Below are 18,975 nucleotides of genomic sequence, written 5' to 3' on the forward strand. Positions count from 1 at the left end.
GCCAGGCAGGCATCCCACCGGTGGAGCGGGGCCATCCCGCTCCCTCCATCTCCCTGCCCGGATCGGTCCCCCGGAACCTGTTGGCGAGTTCCAGGAAGAAGGCAGGCTCCGGGGCTCTCTGAGCGTGCACAGAGTGCCTTTCCGATCATAGCCTGGCTGCAGTCCGCAGGGATGAGCAGAGTGGCCCGCTGGATCTAATGAAGTCGACAGCCTCCTAGCGGGGGCGGAAGGTCTCCCGGAGTCATCCCAGATCTCCCGCTAGGCAGATAATTGCTTTAAGACACCGATTCCGCCTCTCCTGGAGAAAAGGGCTACGCTGGTAGGTGGGCTGCGTGGTGCTACTCCCTCCCTGGCACCACCCTCTCATCTCCAGGTCTTTCCGGACCGAGTTGGCATCGGGGCAGTCCTTCTTTTCTCCCCTACCCTGAGTTCCTGTAAGGATGAAAGGGGAGAGGGATCCCCCTCCCCGTACTGATCTCCTAGCCTCGGAGGAGGAGGCAGAAAAACGGAGCACGGTTGTGAAATCTGGGACAGAATGTGAAACCAGGAGCCGTGGCGACGGCCAGAAAGGGCTGTGCGCACATCTCAGTGGGGCCATCAGCACGCCAGCCCCACCTCCCCGGGAAAGCTGGGGGCCACCAGGGCCCCCCACTCCGGTGCCCAGGAAAAGACAGGGTGGGAATCTTGAAAGGTGAAAGGCCAAGGAGAGCCCTGGATGAGCCACAAGCGGCGCAAAGCGCTGGAGGATGCGGAGTGCTTGTTCTATCGGGAAGTTGTATGACAGCCGCTGCCATTTGCGTCGAGAATCTCGCCCTCCGGCAGCTCTAGAAGGGAGGCACTAAGCAGGAAAGCACTCCAGCCTTGGCCCTCTTTCCAGAGGAGAGGGCTAACAACTGCTTTCTCTTCTCCCCTACAACACAATCCCACCCCCCCACCCCCCCATCAAAACCTTCATCTTCCATGCAGTGAATTTGAACTCGCTGCCGTCACCAGCTCTCAAAAGCCTTCCTACAAGTTTTGTGAAGCTCAGGGGACGGTCACTTTTGAACCCGCTGCTGGCGGGGAGAATACAGCAGGGCTTTCTGTAGGGGTAGCATGTCAACCAAGCCCTTTTATGGCTTTATCCAGGGTTAACTATTAGGGTAGACGTTCTTTCTCCCACTCATGCATGTGGATGGGCTGGGGGGACTGGTAGGGGGTTACAACTCTGTTGGGCATCACATCTTGGGCAAGCAGAAGCCACAACCAGATGGCGGGCTGTGCGGCAACTCTGCTTTCGAAGGAGCACAAATCAGGGGCTGGCTAGCCCTTTACCCTAAAGGGCAGATTCCTGATGGCCAGCAGCAAACAGAAATTCATGCTGGCACCCCAGCCTCCACTCTGATGGTCCCTGGGCTCAGAGCCTTCATGGGCAAGGAGGAAGCAGCCCCAATGCCCACTGCTGCAGTGGCACGTGGAGGCTGACTCAGCTCAGCTTGCCCCACAGTTATCCTCACTTCCTCATCCACTCCCGCTGCAGGGAAAAAGTCCCAGCTGCATCTATGGCTGGAATAGAGGGGCAGCACTGGAACAAAGCGGGCAAACCGCCCTTTTCTGCCAGGCCGTTGGTTTGGAAAGATTTCTGCCAGGCCCACGGTAGGGAAAGATTTCCCTCCCCCTTGTGCTTTACCTACCTTCTGTTACAAATTCTCCCAAGTGATTACCGCAATCTGTTTTTGCAGGGCAAGCGGCCGACGTCTCGTTAACGTTTAACTTAGGAAGTCGGCTGGCAGCTGATGGGTCAGATCCTGCAGAAATTCCTGCTGGTGGGGTTTTTGTCAATGAAACAGGCTTCTTGCCTCCTACGGCAGCTGGAAGGGCCCAAAGCAAACACATGAAACTGCTGTGGTCCATCAAGGCCAATCCTGTCTACTCAGACTGGGATTGGCTTTGCAGGGTCCCAGCTAAAGATCTTTCAGATTGCCCCGTCACCCGATTCTTTCACTTGGGGACAGCAAGGATCGAACTTGGGACTCTCTGCGTGCCAAGCGGGTGCTCTGGTGTTGAGCCGTGGCCCCTGCCTGAAGCCCTGAACGAACGAACAGGGGTGGGGGAGCTGCAGCAGAGGGGAGAAATTGGCAAAAAAAAAATCTACCTTCTGTTCTCATTAGCAGAAATCCACTGCTGGAGCCAGTGTGTTCAGATCCCAAACCAAGATCTTTTTTACAGCCACCTGCCACCAGGGAAGCTCACAGCCTCATCCCTCAATTCAGAATTGGCAGGTGAACCTGGGCCAATCACACGCTCTCAGCCTAGCCTACCTTGCAAGCCTGCTGAGAGGAGAAAATGGGGAAAAGGAAAACATCGTGATCTGCTTCGGCATCCCCACGGTAGCACGACCACAGAGCAGGGTGGTGACTCGTCCTGATAGCAGGGACCCCTGGAGAGGATCGGTTTATTCATTCCAAAAAAAACCCCAAAACAAACCCACTGTACAAATATTACAGGCAAGTTTTGTTTTTGCTGCAAAACAAGTATAAAAATAATCTTTATATACGAATCAAAATTCATTTTTCCCATTGTACATCTCTCTCGGTATCTTCTTTCCGGACGTCATCTAACAGACTGACAGCACAGATAAGCAAGGGTGGGGGGAGAGAGAGTTAGCAGATAACTTTCACAAAGGTCGAGGAACCCGTGTGAACCAGCAAATAGGCGAGCCAGCTGGCTTCCTAGAGACTTGGGGTGTGGGAGAAGAGAGACACACTCAAAAAACCTGGGATACTCAAACCCAGAACAAGCCATGCCGTTGTTGCACTAGCTTCTTAAGTCTCTGGAAAACAGAAACTTCCATTCTGGAGGGGTGTGTGAAGCAAACAGTAAACCCCCTGCAAAAGACAGAGAGAGGCACGTAGGTCTGGGTCAGCACTCCCAACAAGTAAGACTAGCAATGGAACACCATGCAGAGCTGCTCTGGTCTAAGAGCCTTCGTTGCAACACGTCTGAGATCGGAGCAACTCTGCAGAGGACCACACCTTTTTCCCCTGCAACCAAAGGCCTCTGCAGCAGCCAAGCACTCCCTGGTTCTGGGGATGGTGACCCAAACCCACCTGCAGCCCCCAGCATACTGACAAGCCAGCAAGTTCCACGGAAATCAGACTTCGTGCCACGCAGCGAGGTTTGGGGGGGATGCCCTTCAGCTGCTGCCAGTCTCCTCGGCAGCAAGGCCTTGTACTGCTGGGAAGCCGCCAAACCGCTAAGGGCTGGGGCAGGAGAGTTTAACAGGGCAAGAGCACGGAGCCGAGAGCGAGTGACGGTTCAGCTAGCCAAGGGTGAGCCTTCCAGAAGTGCAAAAGGGAGCTTTCTCACCCTCCCTTCGGATGATCAGCCAGGGGTTAAAAACCACAAACACCTGTCATTAGAAGGTACAGGAGAAGCCTAAGAAAGGTAGAGACATGCTAGCCTGGCAGCCCCGCACAGCCTGAAGGGTGGAGAGGGAATACGTGGCACACAGAACGCTGCTCTTCCGTGGCCCTCGATTCCACTGCGTCCCTGCAGGCTGACCGAGTGACCCGTGGAATGCCACCACCAGCTTCTGCTGCAGAGCTCAGGGCCTAGCTTGTAGCTTTTTGCAAGAAGGTCCCAACGAGGCCTTTTCCTTGCCAAATACGCCACGGCCGCCGTTCGGAGCAATCCTTTTCTCAGTTGTGCCTTCTTGGAGGAAAGTGACTGTGCAAAGCCGGAACCCCCCCGCCCCCCCCTTTTCGTTTGCCCACAGGGCTCAAGGAGAAGAACCTCTCCGCTCACAGCGGCCTGAGCAAGACAGAATCTTGTGCCTGGAGGTAAGAACGCTAAAAGGCCACTTCTAAGCACCTGCCCTACAATTAAACCAACCCGAAGTGATCCCTGGGGCTTCAGCCTCCCACTCCCTCCGCCCTGCACCAGAAAAGCACAGTCGTCAGAGAAAGCACAGTCGTGTTTACAACGAGGACAACGCAAATAGCAGACCAGTCCTTCGCTCTCCCAACGGAACCAGGCTGCGGATCAGCCCTCGGTTTTCAAATGCAAAAGTGTCTCCAGGAGTGCAGGAAAGCCAGAAGCAGGCGTGGGGACCTGAGGAAGCTCTTCAGCTAGACGGGAAGGTTCGATGGCAATTCCATCTGGGAGGGAGACGCCTGGGATCCGGGGAAAGGCCAGCGAAAATGGAGGTTTAAAAAAAAAAAAGGCAGAGACACAGCCCTTGCCATTGTGGGAAAGGAAGATGCCTCAAATAAGGGGGCTCCAAGCCTTGGAAGGAAGGAAGGGAGGAAGTCTGCCCTCCCGGGTCTCATGTTCAAAACTACAGCAGCTCAGGTGAGTCACTCAAGCACTAGCAAAAAACAAAACAAATTATTCCCAAATCTTGCAGGGGCTTTACTCCCCCCAAAGACAGTTTGTGTTTTTTTTTTATAAAAAATATATATGTCTCGGTGCATCCCAAAGTCCATTCCAGACAGCCTGCCAAGAGTCAGAGGTTGAGGATCGGCACGTCAAAGAGGTCGCACACCCCTTCGCTGTCGTCCAGGTTGTAGATGTAGTCGTGGTCTCCGGGAGGCGGGGAGAGGCGCAGCAAGGGAGCGAACACTGGCCAAAGAGAAAGCGGGGGTCAGGAGGGCTACCGGGCGCAGGAGGCTGTCCCAACCGCCGCGATCCCCAGCATGGCACCCATGGCCTGCCAAGGCATTCTTCGGTCCCAGTTTTCCTCCACCTCACTGAAGCAGAAGGTGCACCAGAAGAGGCCAGGATACCCCCACACCCCGTGGGCCTGAAGGGAGCACCCTTGCAGAGACAGTCTGCCTCCATCATCGCAGGGGCCTGGGCGTGGAACCCCTCAATGCTCAGTGATTACTTCCCCTTGCCAGCCATTTGGTGGCGGCACCTACTCAGCAGCCTCGAAACTGCAAAAGCACCCATAAGCTCCACACGGTTTAGGGATCCCTGGCTTCAGCCTTACCGTCAGAGGACATCAACTCTTCCAGCAGCTCGGAATTCATGCATTCTGCGCGGGAGAAAGAGACACACGTCACACTTCTGCACTCTGCCACCGGCTTCCCAGCCCGGGTGCCCGTTCCTCACTTCCCCTTTGCTCTGCCCCATGATTCAGGGCCCCTTCCCATCTCCAACCAAGCAAACTTTTAAAACAATGCATTTATTTAATTCATTCATACCCCACCTTTCTCTGCACCAGGGACACAAGGTGGCTTACGTTGTTCTCCAGTCCTCTGTTTTAATCCTCACAACCCCCCTGTGAGGTGGCTGGCCTAAGGTCATCCAGAGAGCTTCCGCAGCACAAGGGCACATTTGAACTCGGGCCTCGTGGGGACTGCACATGAACAGACCAAACTTTCTCAGTGCATTATTTAATATTATTATTGACCACCGAGGAAGACCCAGTAGGGTCGAAGCACATTTGGTTTGTTCACGTGCAATTAGATCTGTATCATGTTTATATAGTTTTTACTTTGTTTTTAGCCTAATATTGGTGTACTTTAATAAATAATTGTTAAAATGTTATATTGTTTTATAGCTCAACATATGAGCTCCTGACTTTATTAAGGTTGGGTTTTCATTCCCTTTTTGGTTTTGCACTGAATCCTAGAGGGGTCGCCATTAATCAGCTGGCCCTTGGAAGTACTTTATTAGAACACTGCAACATACGGTTCAATCCTTCAGCAGCCCTTTCTTAAGGGATTCTATGTATATATAGGATAGGTATTGTAGCCTATGTTGTTTTACACTGGAGGTCAAACACAAAACCGGCTCCAGCCATCTTACAATATGTACTCCTGTGGCGTGTCCGGAACTGACTGAAGGGATGCTGTTGCAGTTTATTTAAGAAAAAAGCTGGAGGAAAGTGTTACAAATTGGAAGCAGAGGCAAATGATAGCCTGCCTATTTTAAAAAACTGCTCTCTGCCTGCAGAACATCAAGTCTTGCTGTGCGAATTAAGCAGAGCTCCAGCTACACTAAGCAGGGAAAGGGAAAGGGACTGGCTGTTAAACCCCAAATATCCAGCAGAGGCCACTCTGCTGCAAGACTCACACACCCCCAAGCTCCGCCCCATTCACAGCTTTGGTTTGAACAGCAGTCCTCCTAGCGCACAGGGAAGCTTATACCCAGAATTCAACATTGTTGGCCTTAAAGGTGCCACTGGACTTGAACTTTGCCTTATAGGACCTGCTATGCTCCTGGAATTCCCCTCCATCCCCACACCCCACCAATGGAGAGTGCAAAGAATCCCGGCAGACACAAGTTCTTTCACACTGTCCAGGAAAAGCAAAGCAAAATACAGTTCTGTGGCATACCTCTTGTTGGATCGAACATCTCTGAAAGCTCTTTAGGAAGCTCCAGTACTGAAAGACAGAAAAGATGGCTTAGCCTTTTGTGAGGCCAATAATCTTCCTGAACAGCACAACCCCCACGGGCTGGTCAACCCTGACTGGGTGCCCCACATTGGCGATCCAATAATGTTTTTTGCTGCAGGGGCAGTGGAGTCCATTTCAGTCACAGCTGTGAAGTGTCCTAAAGGCATGTCCACCTTACAGACTGAGAGCAGGTTATACACTGCTTTTAGTGCTGCCAGAAAAGCTATGCACATTGTTCAAACAAACAGGTGCTCCTTCTCCCTGGATAATCTAGGAACCATAGTTTTTAGAAGCATGAGAGGCACTCAACAGACAACTATCAACACCCTCTCCAACCTAAATTCCTAGGATAATTGTGAGGTTTTAGTTTTTTAATCAGCTTAAGTCTGTGGTGTAGGTACATCATCTTAAGTCACTATTGGTGTTTTAGAAATTGCTTCTATACGCCCACAGCATATTGCAGCTGGAGACAGAAGCTGGGTAGTCCTTAAGGCCCAGCAAATTCCAGTTCTGCTCTTTGCAGCAAACAAAAGTTCTGGCTACATTCTGCTTGACATATTCCAAGGAAAGGTGGCGCTGCAGTTCAGCAGTGAATGAAAGTCAAAGAGCAGGCGAGAGAAGGCATGCACCCCCCTGCTCCCCCAAGGCAGTGGGCAGATCTGAGTGTCAGAAGCAGGCTCCTTTACATCAGCAGGAGGCATGGGAGATGGTTTCAGGCAGTTGCTGCCCCTCACACAAACACACACACACTCTTTCATCCACTTGGCCTGTCTTTGCATCCCACAAAAAGAGAAGGAATCATAAGTCTGTCTTGGGAAAAGACATCTAAGCTACTCTGGTAGCAGCTACCTTTGCCTGTTTAGTAAGGAGAGACTAGCCACCACCAGAGTAAACAAGGCAGAAACGCTCTGAGAAAGCTTAGGGAGACTGCCCAGACTCAGGACAGGACAGTGTGTGGTGCTGTCTCCTCCTCCTCCTCTGCAGAATCTTAGAGGAAGGAATTATGTCTGTAAGCCTCTCCAGTGCCCTCTGCCTGATCCAGCCCATGGTGGAGGGGATCCTATAACATCAGACTTGCAGGCATTACCCTCCTTCGCAGGGCAAAGTGTGGAGAGAGCCTTAACTCTTGCGGTGGCTTCTGGAAGATGAAGCAGTACAGAGAAGGATGCAGAGTTTGCTGGCTGCAGCTCACTGGCCAAGAGCCAAAGCTTTCTCGCCACAGCAGACTTGGAATTGCCTACAGAATGTGAAGCAGGCGAATTCTTCCGCACAAATAGCACATTCACTGGCTCAAGAGCAAGGAAAACGGCTGAAAGAGGGACTGGCTCCATCATGCGGCATTCCTGGAACATCTGAGCCGTGCACACACCCCATCTACTGCCCTGGAGGTTTGAGGCTGGTGCCTGGGAAGGACATTTGGAGAGGGAAAGGATCCCCATGGTGACAACACCATAAGGTCTATCTCCAAAGCTGCCAACTGTGAGCTGCCCTGAGCCACAGGGCAGGGCAGCATACCCAAGAAATCAATCAATAATCATTTCCTTCAGGAGAACTGATCTCTGCATTCTGGAGAACTGTTAAAATTCCCTGAGTTGGACCTCCAGGCCTCGCCAGGGGAATGACAACTCTGCCCCACCCACCTCCCTGAAAGCCCCGACGAGAGAGACTCACTTTCTGTGGGGTCTGGCTTGATTGGCTCAAAGGAGGACGAGGGACAGGGCAGGACGGAGCTGCCGTCCAGCAAGGCAGAGGACTGGAGAGGCTGCGTGTCCAGCCCGGCAGGAGGGCTGGCGGGGGCGGTCGAGGGGGTGAGCGAGTCCAGCTCCCTGCTGCTTCTCGATTCGGCTGTCGAGATGCCGCTGTCTGCAAGGGGTGAAATAGAGCATCAGTTCTGCAAAACGACAGGCCTTCTTCCACCCTGCAGCAACCAGTCTCACTGGGACACAAGGCGGATTGCACGGAGAGAGCCAAAGCAAGCAACAGGATGGGACATTCAATAAAAGTGGCGCAATAAAATCAGGGTTGCAGAACCCAATCCGCAAATCCAAAACCAGAACGGAAATAAATTGATGCAGAAAGTATACAGAAGGATCTTTGTTTCATGCAGCCTAGACACAGCAGTATAGTCTCTAATGATTTATCCCAGTAACTTTGTGAATAATTTAACATAGTGAAACTCCACTACTTTCAGAGAAAGGGCCTCTTGAAAAAATTGGTCCTGCACTGTTTGCGGGAAGCCTTCCTGGCCCCTTCTGACAGGCCGTTCCACAAGGTGGGGGCCACAATGGAGAAGGCATCGTGGCGGGGCAGGTGGAGGATTTTGCTCCTTTGCAGGCTGGCACCTGCAGAACACCTTGCTCCTATGAGTGCAGCTGTGATGGCAGAGCGTAAGAAGGTGATACCTTTACCTTTTTTACGTAGTCAGAGGAATCCCCGTGTATGCAGAAAAATAAAGCTTCCTAAATTAACTGAAGGAGTCTTTAAAGTTTCAATGAGGACGGAGCATGCTCCGTCTGCCACTTAACGTTGACAGCCGGGGAAGGGGGGGACCGATCTGCTGAACCCCCACTGGACAAGAGAGCTGGGTGCCTAAGGAGGGGACTGCCACAGGGTTTATTTCCCCTTCCACAGTGACTCTTCACAGCCCCGTCTACAATTTGCATGTTTGCAAATTAGTTATTTTTTTTCCTTTTAAATTAGAGCTCACCATCCCAGCAGGTGAAAGACGCCCGGATGAAAATCAGCCTTAAAACAGTTAACTCCTTTTGGGTTTGATGTCAGGATAGAAGACAAAGGCTGGCAGTGGATTGCTTCACACATTCCAAGAGCTAAGAGTGGGAGACTGCAATTTAATCCTTGAGAGAATGCACAAGGCGTACGATGCAAAACAAATATTTGCCCGGGGCCAACCTGCCACTTTCCTGCTGCGTAGCGGAAGCAAAGCCTTCCTTCGAGAAGCAGGTCTAAAAGACCGCAGACGTTCAGGGTAGATGGACAAATCCTGAGGCACTTGGCTGGAAGATAACGGAATGTTGCCCTGTGTATGCATTCACTGAGATAATATGCTACGTCCCCTAAGGACGCTGTCACACAAGACAGAAAGAGGCCTGTGACAGGCTCCAGGAATCCCATCGGACACCCCTGGCCTCCAGAGATGAGAACGGGATGATGAGGCCCACTGCTCAGCACCACTGGCAAAACTGAGCAAGGTGAGAGAACAGGAAAGGCACACAATAAAGTGGGAGACAAAGGCAGTGCTCAAGAACATGGAGAGCGCCACTGATTTTTTTCCCCTAAGGCAGGCGTAGTCAACCTGTGGTCCTCCAGATGTCCGTGGACTACAATTCCCATGAGCCCCCTGCCAGCAAATGCTGGCAGGGGCTCATGGGAATTGTAGTCCACGGACATCTGGAGGACCACAGGTTGACTACCCCTGCCCTAAGAAAACAGAAGCTTCCTGGAAGCTTCAGCCAGTTATGCATTGCTTAGAAGAAAGCTCCACTGGGCCAGATTCTCAACAGTGGTAGACCTGTGAATGGATGCACCATATCCAGCTACGGGGACACAAGTACTGTGAAGGAAGGCTCCTCCCCGCAGCACAAGCATTCCCAGAAGACTGGCACAGTAGGAAGAGGCTATAGTGACCTTCGCTCCGACTTCAGGTGGGGGCTGTATAGAGGAATACTGGCGAATACAAGGAGACCTTCCCCGCAGCCTGTTTAGGATCAGGCACAGGTTTACCACCTCAGTGAGAACGCATTACTGAGCAAACGCCAGTAGCGCGGGGGTTAAGAGAGGCGGGGTCTAATCTGGAGAACCAGGTTTGATTCCCCACTCCTCCACACGCAGACAGTTCGGTGACCTTGGGCTAGTTACAGTTAGAGCTGTTCTCACAGAGCATTCCTCTCAAAGTTCTCTCAACCCCACCTATCTCACAGGGTGTCTGTTGTAGGGAGAGGAACGGGAAAGGTGTTTGTAAGCTGTCTTAGGAGCCCCTTCGGTAGCAAAAACTAGAGAATCAAAAAACCAGCTCTTCTAATATCACCCCTGCAAGAGCAACTGGGGGCCAAAACCCCTGGCCCTGCATGCATTCCTCCAAGGCTGCTACCACCCCATCCTGCCCCTTCAAAGGTCTGCATACAAGGGCATGGCAGACAGTTATAGCAAAGCTCAACCCCACCCCTCCTCCTCCCACAAATCCATTCTCCACCTGCACCTCCCACTGACCTGTGGTGCTGGGTGTTTTCTGAGCAGCAGGGGCCTGGTCCTGAGCGCTGTTGGGCCCGGGTGTGGAAGGGTGCGTGCCACTGGGAAGGGACGCCTCTTGGGAGTGGGGCTTGGAAGGAGTAACTGGCTGGCACTGGATAAGGTCTTCTGGGGGAGGGACGGGTAGCACAACCGGCGGGGAGCTCCAGACATCCTTATTGACTAGCAGGACGTCAATTGGACCGCTTGTGCTTTTCAGGTGGATCTGGTATTTCTTTTGCCCGTTCAAGCCCTGTAGACAAAGGAACAGGTGTGCCTTTGGAATTACGCCGAGAGAGAGAGACATCATCATCAGATATAAAAACTACCTTAGACTGATCCACGACGGTTAACACCGTCTACTAAGTCTGGCAATGGTTCTCCAGGGTCTCAAGCCGAGGTCTCTCACATCCCCTGCTACCCGGTCCTCTTAACTAGAGATGCCAGGGATTAAATGTGGGACCTTCTGCATGCCAAGATGATGCTCTACCACTCAGTCACAGGCCCCCCTCGACTGACGTCCCCCACAAACCCTACAGTTGCCACGAAGATGCTCAGAGGATTCCATCTTCCCCCCCCCCCCCCATCAACATCCCCATCTTGGAACTCATATGGGGACATTTTTGGAGTCACCCAAGACAGAAGACAGTTTTCGACATGCCCAAACCATAAACATCCAGCCCTTTTCATCTGCTAAGCCCAAATCAACACCACTTCTTCAAAACAGAGACTGTCATCCTCACCTCCCCCTCCCCTGGGCCAGCAGCTCGGATAGTTATTTTTAGGACAGGTTTGGCTGGCTAGGCTTAAACGAGATAGGGACACCACCCTGAGTTCTTGATCTTGAAACGTTCAGCATTGCAGGGATCGAATGAGAAACTTGGAAGGGAGAGAATGTTTTCCAACTGTAAGGCCTTTGTGTTTTCCCCTGGAGAGAAGGGCAAGGCAGAACTCATGGTCTAAATCAGGGGTAGTCAAACTGTGGCTCTCCAGATGTCCATGGACTACAATTCCCACAAGCCCCTGCCAGCATTCGCTGGCAGGGGCTTGTGGGAATTGTAGTCCATGGACATCTGGAGGGCTGTGGTTTGACTACCCCTGGTCTAAATTGTGGTTATTCATCTTACCATCATTATGACTTTTAAAGTGACGGTATCAGACTAGCACAAGAGAGCCAAGCTTCCCAGCCTCAGCCCAGAGGTTCAGCCAAAGCCTCCCCACGTTGCCTCTTTCCAACCAAATGCCCACCCCACACAACCTACCTCGGGAACAGGAACTTCTAGCTGAGTACCCGACGGGGCTCTGATGGCTAGCAGCGTGTCGCCTGAAACGAGAGATCGGAGACAGCCGTCAGCAGACTGAGCAAGCCTGAGAACAGAGCGCGGAGGCCACACAATGCAGAGTCTCATGGGGAGGAACCCCACCGGCACCTTTTCCTAATCCCATCCTTTCTAAAACATCAATGTGACATAGTCAGGGCCCTCCTGCAATTTGCCCCGACAGCTCTCTGGTGAATTTTGCCATAGGACACAGTCAGTTTCGATCCAAATGGTCTAGCCATGCAATCAGCAAGCTGACAGCAGAGCATGGCAAATCTGAACAGCCCAAATGACCAAGCTGGGCACGAGGCCTGGCTTCAGACAAAACTGTCTCACCGTCAAGGGCTGACGAGAGGCCAAAGGGAAAAGGTGGGAGTCGTCAATGACCTACGGCTAAGTTGACTTTTAACAGAGAAGCACTTCCTGCAACGGAGCAAGGTTTGGGCCTAGACTTAGCAGAAAGGAGTTGTGAGATCCAACTCTTACCGTCTCTGCCTCTACATATGCTGAAGGGACACCCCCCCCCCCGCCTGCCCCTTTGAACCAGATGCACAGGGTCTGTGGAATCCCAAACTGCATATGTCTTTCCAGAAGCAGCAGCTATCACGGATGTACTAAAGAGGCCCGAAGGAAGCCTAGCCAGGAAACAGAGCTACAGCCTTACCTGAAAAGCATTTGCAGAGGTCTTCATCCGTCACATAGGCTAACGTTCCTGGAGTCAAGGGAAAATTCTGCTGCATCCAGAAGCAAAGAGATCATGCAGAGATCTACAAAAGGTACCACTGTGGAACAAAGAGTGAAACCTATTCTTTGCACAACTTTGTCACATGTGCAGAACAATAGTCAGGATATCCAGATCCAGCCCCACCCCACCCATCAGTACATTTGTGTCAAGCTATTCTCTGTCACATGTTGCCGCTCCTCTGATTATCAGCTGCAGGGACCAACCCGCAGGCAGAGGCTCTCTCGACCTCAGACCTCTCAGTGGCTGTTGGAGACCTGATTCGGCAAAACCGCCTTCAACCTCTTGGCCTTGGCCAATGACACAGTGCTAACACTCGGAAGGGAGGTTGCCCCTTTTCCAGCTTTGGATTTCCGTATCTCTTCAGAGGCTGGGACTCCAGGTTTTCCCTGTATCGTCCCGGCAGAAGGGCCCGAGGGTGAAAGCAGGGGAAGGAAAAGGAGCACGCGTCCGAGGCAAAGGATATCGGTTGTTTTGGACATCGTCAGAAACGTTGCGGATGCTCTGCTGCACCCACATCTTCTGCTGCTCCAGCTCTCGTTCCCGCTGCTCCAGGTCCTCGATCTCAGCCTTCAGCTCAATCAGCTTGTGGGCGATCTCGCGGGTGTTGCAGCCGGGGCCCACGCCTCTGGAGGGGGAAGGCGGGCCGGGGAGGGGGGGGGGAAGAAGGTGGTAAATCCATCTGGTTTTCCCGATAGAACCCGAGTACATTTGGGATCCCGAAATATACCCAAAAAAGACCAATAAGGTATTTTTCAGGTATATTTTCAGCTCGGGTAGATCTGAATACACACCAATAGTCCCAACACTTTTGGTTGATTATGACGATTGCAAACGTGACTCTATGCAGCCCAAGAAGGGAGTACCATGGAGTGTGATATCCAATCCAGTTTAGAATAGAGCCTCCTTCCTCCCCCCTCAGTCCCCACATCTTCTAGCCAGCTCCCCACATAGCCCCCACCCCATCCCACGGTTCTTTTCCACAATGCCGGCTGATCGGAGCCTAGCACTCTGTCTGTCTCTGGGAACAAGCCCTACCTGCAGCAACGGAAGGTAAAAGGTAAATGTATCCCCTGTGCAAGCACCGAGTCATGACTGACCCTTGGGGTGACGCCCTCTAGCGTTTTCATGGCAGACTCAATACGGGGTGGTTTGCCAGTGCCTTCCCCAGCCATTACCGTTTACCTCCCAGCAAGCTGGGTCCTCATTTTACCAACTTCGGAAGGATGGAAGGCTGAGTCAACCTTGAGCCAGCTGCTGGGATTGAACTCCCAGCCTCATGGGAAGAGCTTTCAGACTGCATGTCTGCTGCAACGGAAACTCATCAGCAATTCCCACCAGTGTGCTCTTGAGAACAAAAGCCTGTTTTCGGGGGTCTCCTTCCATCCCAGCTGAACTGCCCGTACTCACTTCCACTGAATACTGTTCTTGGACTTCTTCTCAATCAGCCCAATGCCCTCCAGGACGTTTGTGATGTCATAGATGCGCCTCTTCTGCCGCACTGCCAGGGTGTCTGCCGCCTAAGGAGGGAGCAGAAAAGAAATCACTTTGCTGCGATGGCTTCATTATTCCCTTTCTGAAAGCATCTGGTTTTATCAAATTATCCAAACGTAACATTGAAAAGCCACCCTTAGCCAAGTGCCACTTTGTCAATTACAGGCAGGAACTTTCCTTCCCGGCCAGCTCAGGACAAGAATGAAGCCAGACCTGTTTGCCTCTGGATGTTCCATTCAGTGCGTTGGTTTGTACGTGCCAGGTTTACCAGGGAAAGGGACAACGCATACGTTGGCCTTGGGATCCCAGAAGATCCCCAGGTGGGCTCAATTTCACAGAGGGTGAAGTGGAGAAGTTCCACTTTGTGGGTGATAGGAGGAAAACGAACATCTTAATCTCTCCCCTCCCTGTAATAGTTGAGACAGCCCCTGAGATTTAGAAGGAAGCTTCCAATTTACTGTCAGAGAATAGTGAGATTATATTTGGGGAAGGGCCGTGTCTCAGTAGAGTATCTGCTCGGCAGGCAGAACGTCCCAGATTCAGTCTCTTCCATCTCCAGGTAAAAAAATAAAAAATAACTATCAGAGACAGTGGAAAGTGACTGCCAGTCAGAATAGTAGACAACAATGATCTAATTCAGAATAAGGAAGCCTCATGTGTGTCCACATGATGTTCATGGCATGGAGTATCGGTGATCAGATAAACTATGTCTGACAGCATCACAACTGGACAAGTGATGCGTTGGCTCTTTTGAGAATCTAGACCTCCAAGGACCTGCAGCCAACGCCCTAACCACAAAAGAGCACAAGAGTCTTGTAGTACCTGGAAGACTGACCATTTTTTAAGCTGCTGATGCTGTCTACAAAAGCTTACACTAGAATTTAAAACTTGTTAAGGTTTTCAGCGCAACAAGAATCCTATTTGGAAAGCATGGAGTTGCATTGAGGCTGTCAGGCAAGAGTCCGGGAGACCCTCATCTGAATTTCCAACCTTCCATGGAAGCTTATTGTGCAACCTTGAAGATTGAGGAACACCCATCCAGAACCCCTTGATGAAAGAGCATGATAAAGACATAGTAAATATAATAAACTAGCATCAAAATAATAATAATATTTTTAAAAATGATTTTTAACCTGCCCTTCCGAAACGTTCAGGGCAGATGACAATGGTAAAATCCTCATACAGGTTTTAAAAAATGTAAAACAATTACAATATACCCCCTCTAAAATTTCCAGACAGGGAAGCTCTTTAGCAGAGAGCTGATCTTATGGCTTCACCTCCTCCTAGCGGTGAGTCCTGCTGTTTCAGTGGATGTTATTGTGGGCTGGCCATAAGCCCAGTGGAATCTTACTGCTTCAGTTAACACTCCGTAAAATCACAATGGAAACACAACTTAAGTTGCTCCCAAATGGCTCCTGAGCCAGTGCACCATAACATTCCTGGAAACCCATCTGAACACTGTCATTTGCTCAACTGATTGCTAAGCCAACCAGCCATGAAAGAGGTTTTACAGGGCATCTGTGGCAGAGGCACCTAGGCCGTCTTGCCCACTGAACTAGATTCCATTTTCTGCATCTTAAAATGATTCAGGAGGCTTCCCAAAGCAACATAGTAAGCTATGAACGATGTGGGGAGTTCATTGGAAGGAATTATTCACACTGCCTCAAAAGGCAAAAGACTTGAAGCCTTTATCAGAAATGCCTAAGAAGCTTGCTCAAAAGAAATGAACAGAGCATGGCTTCACCCGACACCCAACTAATCCAGTGGCACTCCCAGCCACAGGATGCCCCAAGCACAAGTACTGCATGTGGCCTACTTGGGCAACTGCACAGGAGTCCCAGCAACCCCCAAGGGTGACGCCCCCATTGCCAGAGATGGCTCAACTAGACATAGTTGGACCTCAAACCAAGGGCGGGCATAATTATTATGCTCTGCTTGCATGTGAGGCAACCAGCTTGCCAAGACCAGTCTGGCTCTCTCCCAGGAGACTGCGTAGCAGCATTTAAAGCTGTCACATTCCAATGAAAACCATATTTCAAGGAGGCAGCTCGGGCACGAAGCTGCCAACCGGGAATTTATTGGGCACTGTGGAATGCGGCTTCTGCAAGTCCAGGGATGAGCTGTTTTGCTCATCCTTCTATCACCTTGACCTGGCTTTGCTTAGTCACCTCCTGTAGCCTTAAGTCCCAAGTGGGTCATAACTAAGGGTGCCGGTCAGTTACATTTCTCACTGTTGCTCTCTCTCTTGGGAGATTCCATAGAGTAAGAGAGGTCCCACTTCCTTACCAGCTGACCTGGCCTGTAACAGTTTACTTCCATCCCTGGTCATAACCCTACTTGTTCAGCCTTGCATTTGCTGGATCCTGCACTCATCGGTGCTCTGGGTCTGCTTTTGAGATGTATTCCTCCATCCCGTCTCCAAAACAACCCTGCAAGGTAGGCTAGGCTGAGTGTGTGCAACTGACCCAGAGCCACCTGCTGAGATTCCCAAGGTGGGCCTCCCAGATCCTGCTCTGACATGCTAACGACTATGCCACACTGGCTCTTCTCCATATTTTTGGGCTTGCTTAGGTGACTGAGATACTTGACAGACTGTGATCTACTAAAACGTTTGTTTCACAACACCACTATAGTCCTATGCAGAGTAAATGCAATCCAAGTCCATTCATTCCAATGATCTTTGTCTCTCAGTACAGGACTGCACCTTCAGTCTGTTAGCCTTGACAGGTCCCACAGGCCTTCTGGTGCCTCGTTGCAAAGGATACTCTCCTCTCTCTTTCTCTCTGCATCTGGCCCCAGCATAATGGTCCAGCAAACACCAGCAAAGAGGATCCAGCAGGAGTACTGAACGGCAGCCTCCCCATCATAAGGGGATGGGGCCCTCCAAGAGTAACATACAAACCATCAAACGAACTTGAACAACTCTTTGCTGATGCATCAATGAAAGCAGCTTGTGGTTGAGAGCCTCAGAAGCTTCTTTCCTTCTCTTGATCAGCCCCAGTTGGTCCAGGACAACAAGCAGCACCTTGCACTGGTGTGAAGAGTTTTAACTGCAAGGCTGTTTAAGAGGGTTTCCTCCCCCCCCCCCCAATACAGCAGAACTAAGCAAGATTTCAGTTAAAGTTAAGCTCTCCAGGAAGCACAGGCTACACCTGCAGCTCCTTTGGTGTTGTGGTAAAGCAGCAGCTCTGCTTCTGGGCCAAGTTCTGCTTCTGGGCCATCAATTTGCCACACCTGCACTTCATCGAGACAAGGCACCAACCTGTGTCACACACCCAGAGAAAACCCTTCATGCACTCCTGCACACCCACCATGCAAATCAGTCTGTTGCCCCATTCAGCAGATGCCACACTGCAGCAGGCGCACTTTCCTCAGCAGAACACTTTGCAGATGAAAGGCTAGGACAAAAAAAACCTGTTTTGTGGGATGGGGGTCACTTCAGGGGAAAGGCACAACCTATAAAATAAAGCTGCAGCCTCCATGATAAACCTGCCCCTCACACTGGGAGAAGGAGCAGAAGGCCACTGCCCACAATAGGAAAAGCGAAAGCATGTCATCTGGTGCCACTTTTCCAGTGAAAGCAAAAGGAGATCAGGATGGCTCATGCATGCCAGCGTGCATGGCCTGGAGAAGAAGCCACAAGCCTCATCCTGTGCCGAAGGAACAAGGCAACCTAACACTCTTCCTTCATGTGCAAAGCTCTTGATGAAGCACACTGAACTTGGACCACCATCACGCCGAAACTCACCACCTCTCCAGTAAGGCAAATCAGACCTGCCTAGCAACCCAGATCCACATTTCTCTCTCTCTCTCTCTCTCTCTCACACACACACACACACACACGGTGGAGGGCAGAAAGGAACTGACTCGATCCCACCAGATGCACCAACACAAGGCAAATACCCTGCCCTACAACCTACAGGGAAGTTTAGCCTGCAGCCTTCTACCTCGACCCATGAAGGAGGACTGGGTGGCAGAGTACCGCGCTTGATCCTGCTACTTCCACCCCCTAAAGCCCATCCCGCCAAGCTAGCTTCATCTTCCTCCTCCATCCACCCATGCTGTTGGGAGGACGAGAGATAGAACCAGCGCAGTCCTATCCTGAGGCCACGATCCATTAAACGCTGCTGCTCCTGCAACCACACAGGGCCCCGGGACACATTTTGGATGGGGGGCAGAGAAGCCTGATGGTGCCAGACCAGCCTGCTTCACCCAGACACCCACTGGGGGAGAGGCAGGGCTGCGCGCGATCCTGTCACTGCGGCGAGCCCGAACATCACGTCCCCCTCCCCCTCCCCCTCCCCCTCCCCCTCCCCCTCCCGGCGGCTCTCACCAGCTTGAGGTCGAGCACGCCGTCCTTGGCCTCCTGCAGCAGCGACACGAACTTGGTGGTGAGCAGCCCCAGGCTCTTCTCGTGCCGGCTGGGGCCGCCCCCCGCCGCCTGCGGGCCGGACTCCGCCATCCGCCCCCCCGCCTCCCCCCTCCGCGCCCAGGACTCCGGTGCGGCCCCCGCGCGCTGACCCCGCCGCCGCCGCCGCTGCTTCCGGCCGCCGCGGGGCACGACGGGAGGAGGAGGGCGGGGTCCGCCCGGGACGGGGCGGGGCCTCGCACGCGCTCTTCCCGCCACGCCTTCTTTCAAACATAAGCTCCGCCCCCCCAAGCCGGCTTGGGCCAGGGAAAGGGTCTGGCTGGCGGTCCCGCCAGCGACCCCTGCTGGCCGAAAGAGTGCGTCGCTCCTCTGAGAACACGCCGGGAATGCCTATGGGAGACCGACCGGGGGGGGGGGGGTTCT

General features: G+C 52.2%; 1 protein-coding gene across 1 annotated transcript; it reads right to left on the reverse strand.

Moving 5' to 3' along the window:
- Positions 1-2,404: 2,404 nt before the first annotated feature.
- Positions 2,405-18,676, reverse strand: E2F4 (E2F transcription factor 4). The gene is made up of 10 exons (XM_077310848.1): positions 18,517-18,676; positions 14,100-14,209; positions 13,156-13,317; positions 12,612-12,655; positions 11,891-11,952; positions 10,611-10,881; positions 8,055-8,246; positions 6,324-6,371; positions 4,973-5,017; positions 2,405-4,602 (listed from the first exon to the last, which is right to left on the reverse strand). The coding sequence occupies exons 1-10, from the start codon at positions 18,643-18,645 to the stop codon at positions 4,487-4,489; spliced, it is 1,179 nt and encodes a 392-aa protein (XP_077166963.1). The 5' UTR covers positions 18,646-18,676; the 3' UTR covers positions 2,405-4,486.
- Between the last annotated feature and the right edge of the window lie 299 nt (positions 18,677-18,975).

This window comes from Paroedura picta, chromosome 14, assembly GCF_049243985.1.
Source record: "Paroedura picta isolate Pp20150507F chromosome 14, Ppicta_v3.0, whole genome shotgun sequence".
Lineage (NCBI taxonomy): Eukaryota > Metazoa > Chordata > Lepidosauria > Squamata > Gekkonidae > Paroedura > Paroedura picta.